General features: G+C 43.0%; 1 protein-coding gene across 1 annotated transcript in view; it reads right to left on the bottom strand.

Moving 5' to 3' along the window:
• The window catches only part of MORN3 (MORN repeat containing 3), a 204,685-nt gene that overhangs the window by 26,135 nt on the left and 161,184 nt on the right, over positions 1-17,366 (bottom strand). Inside the window, exon 5 of the mRNA XM_086942992.1 lies at positions 1,729-1,913. Within this exon, the coding sequence (XP_086799118.1) occupies positions 1,729-1,913 (185 nt within the window). The remainder of the gene's footprint in view (positions 1-1,728; positions 1,914-17,366) is intronic.

The following is a 17,366-nucleotide window of genomic DNA, read 5'->3' as shown; positions in this document are numbered from 1 at the left end:
GTAGAGTTCAGAGTGAGTGCAGAGTGAGAGTGAGTGCAGAGTGAGTGCAGAGTGAGAGTGAGTGCAGTCAGAGTGAGAGTGAGTGCCGAGTGGTTAAGTACAGAGTGAGTGCAGAGTGAAAGTGAGTGCAGAGAGTGAGTGCAGAGTGAGAGTGAGTGCAGAGTGAGAGTGAGTGCAGAGTGAGTGCAGAGTGAGTGTGACTGCAGAGTGAGTGCAAAGTGAGAGTGAGTGCAGAGTGAGAGTGAGTGCAGTGTGAGTGCAGAGTGAGTGCAGAGTGCAGAGGGAGTGCAGAGTGCGTGCAGAGGGAGTGCAGAGTGAGTGCAGAGTGACAGCAGAGTGAGATGAGAGTGAGTGCAGAGTGTGAGTGCAGAGTGTGAGTGCAGAGTGAGTGTGAGTGCAGAGTGAGTGCAGAGTGAGTGGCAAGCCTATTCTGGGGGAATTGAAAATGTACCTTGCATTCCACAACGCTCGTGCCGTTGTGGAATCCAAGGTCCAATTTCATTGGCCTTCAGGTGCGTGCTGTTTTTAAACAGAACACGCAATAGGCCATAGGCGGTCGCGTAGCTCCGCCTATGGCCTATTGGTGTCTGTTACGCGCACCAGAGGCCATATGTTTTGAATTATCGTGGCTCACACACACCACACACACCACTCTCACCACCAAACTCTCACCACCAGACACTCACCACCACACACACAACCACACACAAACACCACCAGCCGTCAGTGCACGCTTTCACCGGGCACAAACTCCACCAGCCGTCAGTGCAGGCTTCCACCAGGCACACAACACCAGATGTTAGTGCACGCTTTCACCAAACACACACACACCACCAGCCATCAGTGCACACTTTCACCAGGCGCACTCACCACCAGCCGTCAGTGCACGCTTTTACCAGGCACACACACCACCAGCAGTCTGTGCACGCTTTTACCAGGCACACACACCACCAGCCGTCCGTGCACGCTTCCACCAGGCACACATACCTCCAGCCGGCAGTGCACGCTTCCACCAAGCACACGCACCACCAGCCGTCAGTGCACAATTTCTACAGGCACACACACCACCAGCCATAAGTGCATACATCAATTGTTAACGCATCCACAATTAACTTATGTAGCAATCGCAGTATGGTGCACTTTACTTTTAAATATATTAATCTAAAGCGCAGCATGCCACCATTGCTACAATTCCAAGCCAACCCACATAATTCCACTACACACCCCATGCATAACCACCATAACATATGGCTAAAAGACATTGCCATTTACAATGCCATTAGCTGTAACTCAAATAAATCCGAGACCTATTGCATTTCCAATGCTTGTTTTTCTATATGCAGGAATAGAAGGTTGGCAGTGAGACCAATAGTTTGCCGGCACTCTCAAAAAAAGCAACTATCAGAATTTAATTCTAAATTATTAGACTTGTACCTGTGGAGGGCTATGTCTATAAACAAATGTATTAAGACTGCAACAATTTAGGAAGAAATTCAGTGTCTTCATGGAATGCATCTGCAGAGTGAGTGTTCAAAATGAAAGGATGCCTTTTATGTATTTTTTTTCCTAGACTGGTTATTGCTGTACACTTAGTAAACACCCCCTCCCTCAACCCCCTCCCCCCCAATGTAATTCATAGTTAACATACTTTTCACCCCACTCTTTCCACTCCCTTCGTCCCAAAATTGATTTTCAAAGCACAAAGAAGCAAAGGGAACAGTTAATTACCTCTGGAATGGGGTAGACGGTAGGGGAAGGTGCTTCTTCTCGCCCAAAGTCAACCATGGTTCCAGATTTTGGGATATCTTCTATCCACAAACCTTCATACAACTGCCCTTTGTTCAAGTAGTAGAATTTGCCAAGGCCGTGTTTCTTTCCATTCTTCCACGAGCCTTCGTACCGGTTTTCATTTGCTGTAATGTAAGGAGCACTACATTAAGGTGGGCCACAGAGAGTACATTCCTACCCTGGCCATCAGCGTGAAAGGCCAAGTCTGTTAGTGCTGTGAGCTGCAGCCAGGGGACATTACTACAGGCGGAGCCTTTTATCCAACAGGAATTCCAACAGAGGTGCAAGAGGAAGAACTGTTGGTTACAAAGTCACCTCATGTGATTATAAGGCCTAGGTGGGTGTGATGGACACACAGAGAACACGCCACTTCTCAAGGGACCCCACTGCGTTGAACAGACAGAGGGTTTTGAGAAAGGGCGACACCCCACACTGAACAAACACTTCAGATGCTTGAGGTAAAAGAGTTATTCTATACTACCAGAGTGCTCACTTTTCCACGGGATGTGTCTATACAGATAGCAAACTAGATTAAAGACAACTCCAGAAATCACTTCTTATGGGACCCCACTGTGTTGAACAGACGGAGGGTTTTGAGAAAGAGAGCTTCCCCACACTGGACACTTCAGACATTTGAATTCATGGGATTTTTTTTCCATAGCACAAGAATGGTTACTTTTCTAGGGATGTGTCCTTATGGTTATGTGACGTTACAACGCATGCCATTACCCCGCATGCCGGTGCAGCGCCAAACTTTACCCCTGTCGGGGGAGCGCTGGAAGTTTGAATAGATTAATTTTCTATTCCAACTCCAGAATGTGCAACAGTAGGGAAGGTGTTGGAGTTAAATCCAACACCTTCTACGCACTGCTACACACCTTTTATGTTGCAACGGCATGCGGGGTAAATGCATGCGTTGAAAAGGTTGTGGTGTAAAGGCTGTTTCCCATCGTTACAGATAGCAAATTAGAGTAAAACAGCAAAAGGAGGGGAAGGAAGGAACTATAGAGTTGGAAAGAGTAAACAGCATGAGGAAATATAGGTATTCCACCTGTGAATAGAACAGCAAAGTCAAATTAGTGACCAAGCAATGTTTTGGGATATCTTTGAAAAGCCTATAGGGTGGGTTGAGTTTGAAGGTCGGTGGGCAGGGCATTGCAGTGAGAACTCACCCCCTTTCACTGAAAAAATCCTCCCTTTCGACTGTTTCTGTTTTGATGAGTGATGCTCTTGCCACTAAGGAATCTGCAGTTTAAAGGACCAAAGAAGAGCGCGGAGGAGGAGGAAGCACAAGAGTGGAGGGAAAGGTATCTTCCAGGAGGGCAACTGGGAACTAAACCAAGAAGACCACGTGTATTATCAAACAATGGAATTCAAGCGATCTAGAGAAAAATAAAATGGGGTGGACATATTTACACATGTTAATCTTTATGCAATGCACAAGTATACTCCACACATCTGCCAATCTCACACAGAGCTGCAGCAAACAGGGTTGAGAAGGAACTATCGGAACTAAGAGGCCTGGTGGACTGACTGCAGGGGATGCCACAGTAGCCAGCTGCCATGTCTCACCTCTTCCCTGGGTGGCATGACTGATCGTGGTAGATCTGGGGCAGTTCTAGGGAGCCAGTGTAGAGACCTGGGTTAAACAAACCCTGCACCAGGATTCAATTTTTATTAATGAAAGGAAACAGAGAAACGCTTCCTGTGTAGTTAACAAAGTACAGGAACGCTCTTCAGTACAGTCCCCGTCACTTCGAGCTCTGCCCCACACAGGAGAAAGTACTGGGCAATAGAAGTGCTTGAATCCAAAAAGAAGGGAGATGTAAAACTCAAGATAATCTAGACAAAGGATATAATTTAGGCTACAGTGACAAATCAATGGGTAATAACCCAATGCGTTTATAATGTTTTCCTGAATGCCATATGTGTAATCACCCCAGAGTTCACATTTTCTGCTCATAAATAGGCATCATCTATTGTAATACAATTGCACCAATGTTGTCCTCTGCCTGTATGTGCAATCACTTTTGTTACTGGGACCCTGCCACTGTATCTTTGTGCTGTACTGCACTACTGCCTTAATGTGATATAACAACAGTAAGAAAGAAAGCTGCAAATGGAAACGCAGAGTGTGGGAGCTGTGCTTGGAATATAACTCCACAGGGATGTAAATGAACCATGAATGAATAATATGAGTTATAACTCATTTTATATAGCATTTGTACCACAGTTTTGCAGTTTTATTCTGTTAGCACCAGGTACTTGCTATTCACAATGTAATGATCACAAGCCAGTGTGCATCCATAAAAGCCTTGCTACAGAGTTCATCAATGTCCATCATCTAAATAAATTGAGTATCCTACCATCTGTGAAGTTTTTAGAACAAGAAGCATCTAATAGGCAGTTGAGGGTTGGGGATTACGTCATTAGAGAGGAATACCCTAACAGAGAAATCCATTACACTGAAAGGCTGCTTCACACAATATATGTGCAGAGAGCCCACTAATGAGAAAATGTAATTTAGGCAGCTACAAAGAACAACAAACCCCAGTAAAAATGGTATCTGTTTATTTAAGTTAGTTAATAAACAAAATGTTTATATAAAGGGTATAAAGATGATATTAGGAAATGGGTACAGATCAGTTGCAAAGATAAGGTTAGGGGTATATTCTGGATTGTGGGTCAGTATTAGAGCAAGAGTAAGGTTTATGGTCCGAGGTATTGTAAGGGTTCAGTTTAGAATTAAGTGAGGCTTAAATTTAGGGCCAGGTATAGGGTTAGGGTCAAGAATATGAGAGGCTGAATGGAATACATTTTACTAGTAACGAAATCCATAGGAACAGTTATTTTTTAGGAACCCTTCTAATCCTAATTTTAAAAAGTGTTGTTGAAGTTTTTCTGTAGAGGTTTCTCCACAAAGGTATTCGTCGACTTGATTGTGATATGGTTGCCACAGGTGATTTTGAACACGCCTTGTGCTTATTGACTTTGAGGCAGGGCTGCTCTTCTACGCTTGGAATGGTATTAAAAGAGGCTTGGGGGAAGGGTGCTATTCTTTACAATTTAGGTTGTACAGACATCAATTAAATGTCCAAACTAAATTTCCTTGATTATAAGAACTAAAATATGGTGCTATAACGTTTCAAAAGAAACCGCCTAATTGAAAGTTCAAGTAAACTGCTGCGTTAGATAATAGTTGAATCAGCCCTAAAAAATCCATAGGAGGCCTTGGCACGATTTTAAAAAATTGCTTTGTTTTACCTCGCTGGATATTGTGCATCTGTTCTCTTAAGTTCTCCAACTACGATGGTATTCTTTCCTTGACATAAGTGAGCAAGAGGCTATGCTCAGAAGATAATGCACATCATTAAATGGCATCTGTGCATGCTAGATACCGCGGTCTTCCTCAATAAGATTATTTCTAAATGGATGGTTGACTTGACTTGGTTTTACCTTTCCTTTCGTCCTCTCTAAAACCAGAGTAAACATGTATTTTATGGGGACTATATCCATGCTCTAAAAAAATTATAATACAGCCACTACACCTGGAGTAAGGTTTGCTATATGAAGATGCAGGTACTATTTCTGCATTTGTGTCCCCATAGATAGGGTGATTCAATGGCCGTGGGAAGAGTCACCTCTTGAGGAAAAGGCGCCCACAGCAATTCTTTCATGCCCATGCGGCATGGTAGAATGGGTAGCACCATATAGCAGTGTAACCCACAAATGGTAGTACATTGCTACTACCAACATTACAAGTGCCCCTGGCATCCAGAGTTTTTGTTCCTTAGCACAACTAAAATTTGATTTTGTTTTTATAATTTATGAAGTGCATCGTATGCCCGGAGGCGTCCTGGCGCTGCCCATGAAAGATATTAGGATGCTAGGACGCTTGTACCCTACTGCTGTTCTGTGAAAGACTGTATGGTTTACTTGACCATCTTTCACGGTGCAGGTGTCAGAGATATGGGAATGGACTGGCTAGTTTAAATTGACCAGCCTATCTTACACCAGTTTTGCAGGTGTCTACACCAGACATATGATGTTGTTGAATGCAAAGCATCAGTTTCACCACCAGGAACCCCACTTTCTGCTGTTTCTAGACGTCCTCTTCTGCCCACACGATAATCATTGAAGGACCAGCCCCATGGTACATGTATTTTGTTTCACAACAACATCCAACCGCACCAGAGTTCCTTAGAACAAAATAATGGTTGGTTCTGGAATAAGAGAATATCCATTAACAGTTTGTGGCCAACCGTACCCAATCTTGAGGCCAATATGTTTCTCCAGCAACTCTCTCTACTTCCGGAAGCTACAGGAGAACACATCCATAGCTCCACTTCACTACCCACGCACCTGTGAGGAGGTGGGGACAGAGGGCACACATGGGCTCCCATCTTTGAATGGTATGAATACCATTCAAAGATGGCCGCTGCTGCATGGGACGGCGTGGGATGCAACACACTTCAAGCTGCGTTAAGGGGCCAGTAGAAGTGTGTGTGGTTCTGCCAGGCCTTCCCTAAGTAAATCAAGAAACAAAAATGTTTTTTAAATAAAGGACACATTGGCTCACTAGGGGAATATTTTCTGCTTTGGTTCAACCATTGTGCTTGGGCAGAATTACGTCGCTCACACAGAAAGGAACCTATGGTTGAAATGAGCTGATCCACTGTGCTCGTGGTGTGACTAACACCACAACAGACTAAGTGATACAGAGACAATCTGAATCAGGGCTGGACTGGCTATCGGGCGTTTAGGCATGCTGCCGAGCTGGGGGCTGATTTCGTTGATGGGGTCCCGAGTGTGCTGAACGAAATTCGTTTTGCTTTGTTTATTTCAAAGCACACACAGGTCTCCATCAAAGAAATTAGCCCCCACCGCAGTGACATCAGGCCCCAGCTCGGCAACATGCCAAAGCGCCCAGTAGCCAGTCCGACCCTGATCTGAATGCCCCAGTATGTACAAGTAAGTATATTTTATTAACATCAAAACGCCTGGGGTAATGCCAGATCTAAAAATGTCAAAACCAACTCACAGAGGGACAACCTCATGGTGCAAAACAAATGGGACCCTGCATTTAAGCAATAGCATTATATCCAGGCCAAAGCAATGCAAAAAATATACAATCTTGTCTTTGTTCTTTGAGGCCGCAAGCAGGAGGAGAGTTTTGCAAAACAGGTTTGACCAGTCTTGAGCGTCTTGCGAAGGAATGATTCTGCTGGACTTGGATTTTACTCATGCACTTTTACTGGACTCACCCTCAGGGGTTCTTTGCTACAATACAAAGGTACTTAACCCCTCCCCTGCTGATGACGGAACCGCTCCGTCATCAGCTACAGTTGAGCTGTGCTGATGACGGAGCGGTTCCGTCATGGCCCGGCCGCCGCGCCTGCGCGGCGCTGATTTCGCGCCTGCGCGGCTGTTTTAATGAGCGGGGCGGGTCATGACGGAACCGCTCCGTCACCAGCACAGCTCAACTGTAGCTGGTGACGGAGCGGTTCTGTCACCAGCATGCGGCGGCCGCGCCGCCCCTTTAGCGCTGCGGCGGAATAGCCGCCGCAGCGAAAGGGTTAAAGTATGACAGAACATTGTGTGGGGCATTCTGGAGAATGGTTTAGAGATACCAAAATATGAAGAGAAGGAAATTAGAACAATTAATCTGGCAGTGCTAAAAATGGGAATATACTCTAATATACACTGTGGCAAGGTAGGGCAGCAAGAAGGCAGTGCAAGGAGGGCCACAGCCATGAAGGTGCAATCAGTGATACTCACCCTAGTAAATGCTGGAACAGACACAGAATTGAACAAACTCTGCCTCCAGTGAAATAAACAAGAAGAAGAAACACTACAGTAAAGTTGTTCAGGCTTCATCTATTGGTCACAAAAAGAACAGACTGCCTTTGATGAACACTGATGTATTTTGTCAGTAAATGTAACACAAATTTGGCGAAAACAAAGTCAGTGATTTTTTTGGGCAACAAAGCTTAAACCATGTTACGAAATAGTCCTAACACTACTTTACGGATTAACCTCAACCTTGTGTACTGTGAAACGGTTTATGGTCACCTGCCAATGATTCAAGGTCAACATGTGTGCAATTGAATATACTAAACAAAAGAATTGTTTTTAGTCTTGAGAGGCTTGAATCAAGCTATCTGTTCCCCTGCTCCAGTTTCAAACCATGTGAAGGTGCCTAACAACATTAAGCAGAAAGATTTTAAGGAGCAAAATACATGATTTCTGCAATATAAGTATGAAAGGGCTGTCATTCTAAAAAGGGAGAGCTGCAAAGTATTATGAAGTATATGGAGGGATCTATAGGCATTTCCTAGTCCCACCTTCTAAACAAATGCACATAAAAGCAGGGGTGTTGTGTATTTTTGTACTGCTCTACCCTCTGCCCCCATAACAAAAACATCAGAGCTACAGAATGCACAAAAGCCCACCTGTGTTTCTCAACTCGCCCATCACAGCTGAGGGTGTCTTTACATTGTCCTGACATTGAGGAGGCCGAATCACAGAATATTTATACGAACAGAAAGTAGTTTAAGATTACTCTTTTGCATACTCTTACATGCCTTTGTGAATCGGGCCTGAAATGTTCAGCTCCTTGTTAGGGCAGGGCCCCGGCAAACATTGGAACAAATTAAGCACTGTCTAAAAGTGAAAAGATGGCTCAGTCCCTTCTAATTGTGCTAACGATATATGAATATTCACATTTTATGCATTTTTGGGCCAAATGAAAAATGCTTTCATGAGTAAGAATTGTAAACATGAGGTAGCTATATTGGAGTGCTACTTGACGTACTCACAAATGCCTTTGTAAATTTGCTCCAGTTGTATTTCCAGGCCAAGAATAACTGCTGGAACAGAAGTACCGCATCGTTCCCCCACAATATCAACACAGGAATGGGGCAGTGGGTTTTACAGTTCTATTTTGTTGCATAATTACAAACTTCAGTCTCACAGAGATCAAGTGATATGCCTTGAATTTCACAATTTGTCAGCCAAATGCTAAATAGGGACTACAATGCAGGTCTTGAGTTTCCAAAGCAGCAACTTAGGACCTGACTTATAACTTGGCTGTATGTATACTCCATTGCAACGGCAACTGAGTTTACATACTGCCAAGATAAAGGTACACCCACTCAATTTAGATGTAGGTGGACCATAGGTGTAATCACAGCTTAGACTACATTGTCTCTGCCTTGAAACCCCTCCGACAGACCTGGGGAGTAAGGGCCATTGGAAGTAGACTTCTAATTCCACCTACCTGATCTAGTTGGGTGGAGTTAGAAGTCGTTAACCACAAACTAAATCATGGAGCAACTTTGAAAGAGCACGTAAGTCCTGAGCTACTGTGTTTCGGTGTTCACTGGTCCCTGCGCAAATGTACCTACAAGCAGATAGAATGCCAAAGTGTGAGAAACAGCCTACAAAGTAGTAAGGTTCGGCTGGAGGCACGGAAGTCGTACAACAATTGTTAGAAGGGGGTGTTGGGAGAGTATGACTCTTTGTTAAAATATTTTTAGTTTATTTAGGGATCAGTGTGTACTCAAATGTTCGAACATGCACAATTAAGGACCACTATAAGCAAAACATGTGTCGGTTAATTTAAAATGCCAACTCATTGATGTAAATTTGTTGGATGTGTGCCTTTGTCTAGCTAAAGCACAGATAACACGCATTTACAATGCAATAGGTCTCGCAGCATTAAAGTTTGAGTTACTGGCATTGTAAATGACAATGCTTTGCATTAATTTTTTTTTTTTTTAATTGCAATTGGTATATAAACATTGTTTGTAAATGGTTAGCTGTTGCATTTGCAATGCAATAGGTCTCGCCTTAGGAAAGTTCGAGCTATTGGTATTGTAAATGACAATTTTTTTATTTATGTGTTGGTTTTGAAAATAGCGAAATTAATAGCTTTGCCATTTACAATGCTAATACCTTTAACTTTCGCAAATGTGACACCTATAGCATTTGTAATGCAATATGTGTTGAATTTACGTGACTTAGATGTATTGATATTACAAACAACAATTGCTTTTAATTTTTTTTAATAATTAATACTTAAATAAAAGTTATTGTAAGTTATGACAATAGCTTAAACTTTTGTAAATACCTTTTGTGAAGATTATGTTCAGTGTATTTTATGTGACGAAAATCCAAGAACAGAAGTGAAATATTAACATCTTTTTGTGACATTTGTAATAAAGCTTGAAACATTGAGAGAATATATTTGAACCAGTTGTTGTTGAATGGTTGCACAGATTGATGCTGTGGTGGCGCTGAGTGATGTTGCGGTTGCAACGAGTGATGCTGTGGCGTTCAGTGATGCTGTGGTAGAGCATGGTGATGTTGCATTGAGGGCAGTGTAATTATGTGGCATGTAACTATGTGGCACTGAGTGGTATTTGGAGTGTATGTTGCATTGAGTGCAATGTTATCATGTGGCGTGTAATAATGTGGCACTGAGGGGTATTTGGAGTGTATGTTGCATTGAATGCAGTGTAATTATGTTCCGTGTAACTATGTGGCACTGAGTGGTATTTGGAGTGAATGTTGCATGGAGTGCAGTGTGATTATGCGGCGTGTAATTATGTGGCACTGAATGGTATTTGGAGTGTATGTTCCATTTAGTGCAGTGTAATTATGTGGCATGTAATTATGTGGCACTGAGTGGTATTTGGAGTATATGTTCCGTTGAGCGCAGTGTAATTATGTTGCGTGTAATAATGTGGCACAGAGTGGTATTTGGAGTGTATGTTGCATTGAGTGCAGTGTAAATATGTGGTGTGTAATTATGTGGCACTGAGTGGTATTTGGAGTGTATGTTGCGTTGAGCGCAGTGTAATTTTGTAGCATATAATTATGTGGCACTGAGTGGTATTATTTGGAGTGTATGTTGCATTGTAATTATGTAGCATATAATTATGTGGCACTGAGTGGTATTGGGTGGAGTGTGTTGCATTCAGTAGAGTGATAAAAGACGCATGAGGTGCAATCAAGACTAAGCAGCCTGTTGCGTGTTTATCTAGGGTCGTGATCGATACTGTGACCTTATGCCCCTATTCGGCTATAAATCCATTTTATTCCCTATATTGGCATAACCGTTCAAGTGCGATATTCAGAAAGTCATCTCTGACCTCACACGAACAGAGCCACGTTCAAGGATATCTCTCTCTGCCACTTCCTTTGCGACCAATTAGTGCAATGACAGAGCAGAAGTCACTATCTGATATTCCTAGATTAACACTCCGAGTTCTTCAACAAGATAAAAACTCAGCAAACTGGGAAATCCCCCTTGCTATGTTTTGATTAGTAATAGAACTCTAATGAGCAACTGATAGCTATCACTTCCTAGTGATATCTTTAATTGACGTCTTATGTCCAGCAAACTTGCGTCAAACCCGGCACCTGTCAGGTATAAATACTACCAACGTTGCCTTAAGCAATTGTGGTCGAGAGCTGTTGTGCACCCTGTTGTGCATACCATTGCTGTTGCCGAGCACTGTAGCACTCTGTCGCTGCAGCCTGCTGTCCCTGTGGTGGTGAAGCTACTGATACCATTATCGCTGCTAAAGCGCGAACGATGGTGCAGTACGCTTAGGAGCCGAACAGACGTCCCTCTGCGAAGAGCCCAGCAGATCCAGCTGCCCGCGGACGCTGTCCCCCGCCTCCTCCTCTCGACGCGCTGAAGAAGAGCCGCTGCCTTTCTCGTGCAGAGAAATCCAGCTCCGGCGCTTCCGGTTTACCCTCGCGGGTGACTGGGATATCGAGCTTCCCCTGAAGGAGATACCAATCCTCCATCATTCTATTCAGAGGTATGGTGCTGACTAAACCCTTAAATGAGAATTCTTGAAACAAACCTTGGCAAAACCAACTTAACTTAAAGCTACTTACTTACTCCCCTTTCACGTGTTAGGCTTAGGTCAGGCACACTCGGGTAGGCTTAGTTAGAAGCACCAGTTGAGTATTTTAGCCTATTGTATATATGACTGTATATATGTTTTATTACTTTTAACCATTGTATGGCTAAGAAACCATATCAATGATTTTACAGTATTATTTCGCAATACTTATCTTACTGTACGTACTTTTTATCATAACAAGCTTTGCAATTGTGGTAATACATTTCTCTTGTACGAGAAGAAAGACTGTGCAATAAATGTTAACCCTTTATTGACAAACGCCCGTCTCTCTATTCTCTACATCTCGTGAAAGTAAACTGCACTAGACTGACTGAGTGAAATACAGGTCTATTGTTTAACACGACCCTAGAGATCGACTCTTGATCTGAGGAGCAAAGTTGTCATGTTGCACGGTTGTTGGAAAACGGAATCCCTTCTTGTCTGTGCCAAGGAAGCTGATCACTTCCTATGCAGAGAAGAAAGTTTCCAGTGACCTCTGAGCTAGTTGGTAACACAACCCAATTAAGTTTAGCATAGTCAGTGGAGGCCTGGAATATCCGCAGTTCCACGTCGATACTACTGTTTATGTTATTCCAATGCGCAGGGCCTAGTGGGAAACTAGGAACTACACTACATGGCGCCCAACGTTTGGTAAGGCGATAAACTAACGCAAGACAGTAGAGTAACTCAGTCGTGCATATTTCACACAGACCCCTTTCTCCCGTAAATACTCCAATAGACGTCTGGAGTGGGTGAAAGGTTAAAATCCGCCCGACCTCAGTAGGAAGAGATTCCTATGTAAAGCTCTGGTTTATTCAACGTTGAAGGATACAGTGTTCCAAAATATTGTGCACCTAATCTTTGTCTCCTTGGAGACCTACTCTGCAAAGCCTGCATTTTAAAAAAAAAATGTCAGACAGTGAAGAAGAAAGGGAAGCAGCTAGGCTGGCATCCATACTAATAGAGGAGGACTCGAGTCTCCTACAAGCAGACCCGGATGCTATTATCATCCCGGTCCACTTAAGAAAATCTATAACTTTAAAACTTATAGAAAACGGACTGACACCTCAAGGTGGTACAGTAATTTTCGTGATAGAGGCTCACGAATATCAGCAGACAGAGGTATTCTATTCATGGATAAACCTTCCAGCGGCAAACGCTAGAACAAAAGAGTTTCACTATTATAAAATAGAGGAACCTCCGGAAGAGTACGCTCCTTTCGAGGAGATTGAAATTCCACTTAAATTTCAAGAGCACTTGCTCTGGTTTAATGGCGCCCTAAAACACAATGATCACATAACTAGGCTCGGTCCTCTAGGTAGACCAGGAGCCACGTGGCCGGTTCTAGCCAGCTACACACCACATCCTGACATTGCAAGAATGTCTAAGGAAGAGCTGTTAGCACAGCTCAAAACACTAACAAAAATACATAGGCAATTAGTCCAATATGTAATGCGGACTGCAACAGTCCAGCCAGCTGTTAATTCACACCAGCTGACCCCTCACCAGGGGAACACAAATAAAATTACACCACAGAACATACAATCATGTCTTGGTAAAACACCCGTAAAACGGGAACAAATTCCTTTCTGGTTAGCACAGAAAATCACTCAAATAGAGGCAGTATTTCCTGATACTACCCCTATTGAGAAACACAGAATCTTGACCATCTGCCTTCCTATGGGAATCGCACCACACGTGGAGGACTGCGACACTTGGGGTACAGTCTTTGCTTCCATTTACACAAAAACACACGATGTTCCGTCTATGGCTGTAATACCAGAAGTGCTAAAACAGATTCAAAATGAATTCGGTCCAGAGCCCGCTTTAAATCTAGGTATGAAATTACTGAAAGACTTCAAGCAGGTCTCGGCTATATTATTAGCCAACATAAAAGGAGAAGCAGCATCTGTGGCGATTCGCCAGAAGGTGAGGGAAACAGATATAAAAGATCCTGTTGAGCTTGCAAAAATCATAGAAAAATGCTATGAAGAATTAGGTAGAGACAGCTTGGGTGGGAAACCGGTAAAGCCCCAACTGCTCGAAAATCCTGAAAAATTATTTATTAAAAATAATTTAAACACTCCTAAGAAGAGCTGGGATGGAAATAAACAATCCACTCCCAAGGAAAAAGTTTTCCAGTCCAGAGGAAGGTCTCCTCGACGGAGGGAAAGAACTCCGACTCGAGAACGCCAGTCTCCCCAGCGGGAGCACTCTGAGGAAAGATATAACCTTAGAAATAGGGATAATCTGAAAAAACCTGATAGATATCAAAGTATTGATACACGTCCCTCTCGATCTCTTCCACAGAATTCGGAAAGAAGAGGACGGTCAGACCCAGGAGAGCACACCAAGTCCAAAGACAAGGAACCTGCTCAAAATAAGAAATCTCAATTTCAGAAAAAGAAGGTAGCCAGTATTAGAGTAATCAACCATGCCGAGAATACTGAGGACACAGTTGAAAAACGGGGAGTGGGCATTGACAATGTTGGACAGTGCAGCAGAAATCAGTATAGCACGCAAGATCTTGATGAGTCATCTGGAGACAGTGGACACGAATGAATACATTCAGGTTGAAACTGCCGACACCAGACTTAGCGAGCCCCATAAAATATACGAAATAACATTGCGTATGGAGGGTGATAAGGCTAGGAAAATTAAGGGTCTATTTTGGGATAAGCTCTCAAAAGGCTATGATATTCTGTTAGCTGAAAAAGATTGGCCCCCGGAGTTTGTCAGGGAGTGCCCTCGTGGCGAAGAAGTGATTATGCCTGCCTTCTCGAATCACATTCCGATTCACAAAAAATACACATATGCAAGGAAATGGGCAGTAGCCCAGGCACCTGCATTGTATAAAAATCATGTAGGATGGGATGAGGACTCTCCTCCTCACAAAATCCAACTAAAAAGTGAACCAACTGCCCAACGGCAGTATCCCATAAAGCAAGAAGCTAAAAAACAGGTCAGGGAGATCTTAGATCAACTTGAGTACCAGGGGGTGATTGAAACATGCACCTCTCAAATGAACAATCCTTTGTTTCCTGTCTCCAAGCCAGACAATTCATATCGTCTAGTTTTGGACTACAGACATCTTAATACATGTTGTAAAACCTTTGCAGTACAAAACTCGCATAGTGCAGCCCTAATGAATAATATAGTTAGGAAAAAATATAAAACGACATTAGACATATCTAATGGTTTCTTTTGTCAAAATATTGCATCAGAAAGCAGATATTTGACCGCTTTCTCCGCATTTGGGTCGCAGTAAAAAATTCTGTCGACTCCCACAAGGGTTCAAGAACAGCCCAGGACTATTCTCAGCTAGGGTAACAGAGTTACTACAAATCTATGATGATGAAGCATTATCTTACGTAGATGATATTTATCTCACAGACGACGACTTGGATACTCACTTGAAAAGAGTGAACACCATCATACTTGGGTTCGCAGCAGAGGGTTACAAATTCAACTTTAAGAAGTCCCGAATTGCCCATCTGACAGTACTATTCTTAGGGTACGAATTATCAAGTGAAGGGAAAAGCCTAGCGGACAACTTCTTAGAGAAGTGCGCTGTACTCCAGGCTCCAAAAACGCTGAAGAATTTACAATCCATTCTAGGTTTTCTGAATTTCGGAAGAACTTACATTCTAAATTACGCAGAGAGGGTTAAACCTCTCTACGAACTAATTAAACCTGATTTTAAACAAATCAATTGGACTCAAAAACACACAGAAATTTTGAGATCACTGCAAACAGACATGTTAGCAAAAACAAAATTAGATACACGTGACAACACGATCGATCTTGTAATCCGAGTCATCCCAGGAAGATGCGGATTCACATACCTAACCTCTAATGAGGGAGAAAAGGTATCAATTTCAATTAAATCTCACTTGTACACACAAGCAGAAAAAACATTCAGTCACACAGAAAGAACTGTGAACGCAGTGCGAATCGCATTAGCAAATGAACGAGAACTAGCACACGGCAAAAGGATTAACATCCTCACAGCGGAATCCGCCTTCGAAGCGCTATTCAGCCCAGTAAACCTGTCTACAGTGTCACTGGATCCGAAATGGATACAGTGTATAGATTCTCTAGGAGCCGAAGATGTGAAATACTATTTCGCCCCGCAATTTGAAGAACTGAATGATTTAGAATATGAAGAAGAATATCCTCTGCCAATCGAAATTCTACCTCTCCCACAATACGCCTGTATAATCTATACAGATAGCTTTGTACAGCATTTCAACGTAGAGAGCAAATCCTACAATGCAGCATGTGCGATCATTAAATGTCGTCGGCTGTGCGGTAAAATCAGACCGAAAGTAACAAAAACCGAATCAGTAAAGTACTGTTCGGTTCAGAGAACTGAAATTAGATGTTTAAAGATGGCGCTCGAAAATGCAGAACGTGAATTCCCGACACTTATAGTGTGCGATTCTCATTTTTGCGTCAACTCTTACAATAACAAACTGCAGAGTTGGATTGAAAACGACTACAAAGATGACACAGGTGCCACAATAAAGCATAAATTGCTCTGGAACGAGGTAGCTCTTTTAAGTAAAGAACTACAAAAGACTCACGTGATTCACGCACAGAGTCTTCAACGTGATGGCGTTCACGTTGCAGGGAATTCATTGGCTAATACAGAGACAGCGGAAGCAACTAAACCGGCTTCCGTAGCCACAAAAAAGCGTACAGATAAATACATAGACGGGGAAACCATGCTGGCAGTAAAAACGACCGTAAAAGGCGACTGTGCAGCACTACCCGTAAACTATCCACTCAATTATGCATACATAATCGATGCAAACTCCGTTCCTTTTGCTCGAATCCCTGGAGTGGGGGACAGAGTAATTCCAAACACGAACAGGAGAATATTTTTAATAGCAGACGCACATATGGGTTTGGGTCTGAGACACCAAACAATTAAGGTTTCTCTGACTGAATTACAATCAGTATACTGGTGGCCGGGAATGAGTGTAGAACACCAAATATATGCAAACAACTGTGAAAACTGCAATAGGGATCGCAGTAGTGAACAAGGCTACCGATCAGAAACAGCGTAACGCTGCCTGCACCCCAACCTGCGTCCTATTAATCAGTTAAGACGAAAAGCACTTAAAAAATGTGGCCCCAGCGCTCGGCTGACGCTAGAACGGTTATAAAAGATTTGCGAGTCTTTATCGGCACATACGCAATTATCACGTTCCATTCTGACCAGGGTCCTGCTTTCAGCTCTCGAGCTTATAAGGAGGCCATGGTGGCTAGCATGGGAATTGGATTGCGGTATTCTTGTCCGTCGCACCCCGAAGGGAACAGTGTGGTAGAAAGAAAAAACCGTGACATAAAGCAATCTATAACAGCGAAGGTATTAGGTTCAGGCGCTGGGTGGGTCAAACATTCAATAAGTGTCCAGACTAGTCTTAACAACATGCCAAGAAATTCTCTAAAAGGTTTCAGCCCATACGAACTATTGTTCGGAATTAGAATGCGAGTTCAGGACCTCGATAGTCAGATGTCAGTGGTACAAGAAGAAACAACGCACTTTGATGTAAAGGATCGTTTGGCTGTTTTACAGGAACTGAACGAAACAAGAAAATCCTTAAGCAACACAAAGTTAAAGCAACAGCCACCTACCACTGACGAGGCACC

Source organism: Lissotriton vulgaris, chromosome 11 (assembly GCF_964263255.1).
Source record: "Lissotriton vulgaris chromosome 11, aLisVul1.2, whole genome shotgun sequence".
Lineage (NCBI taxonomy): Eukaryota > Metazoa > Chordata > Amphibia > Caudata > Salamandridae > Lissotriton > Lissotriton vulgaris.
This window is presented reverse-complemented; position numbering and strand designations above follow the sequence as displayed.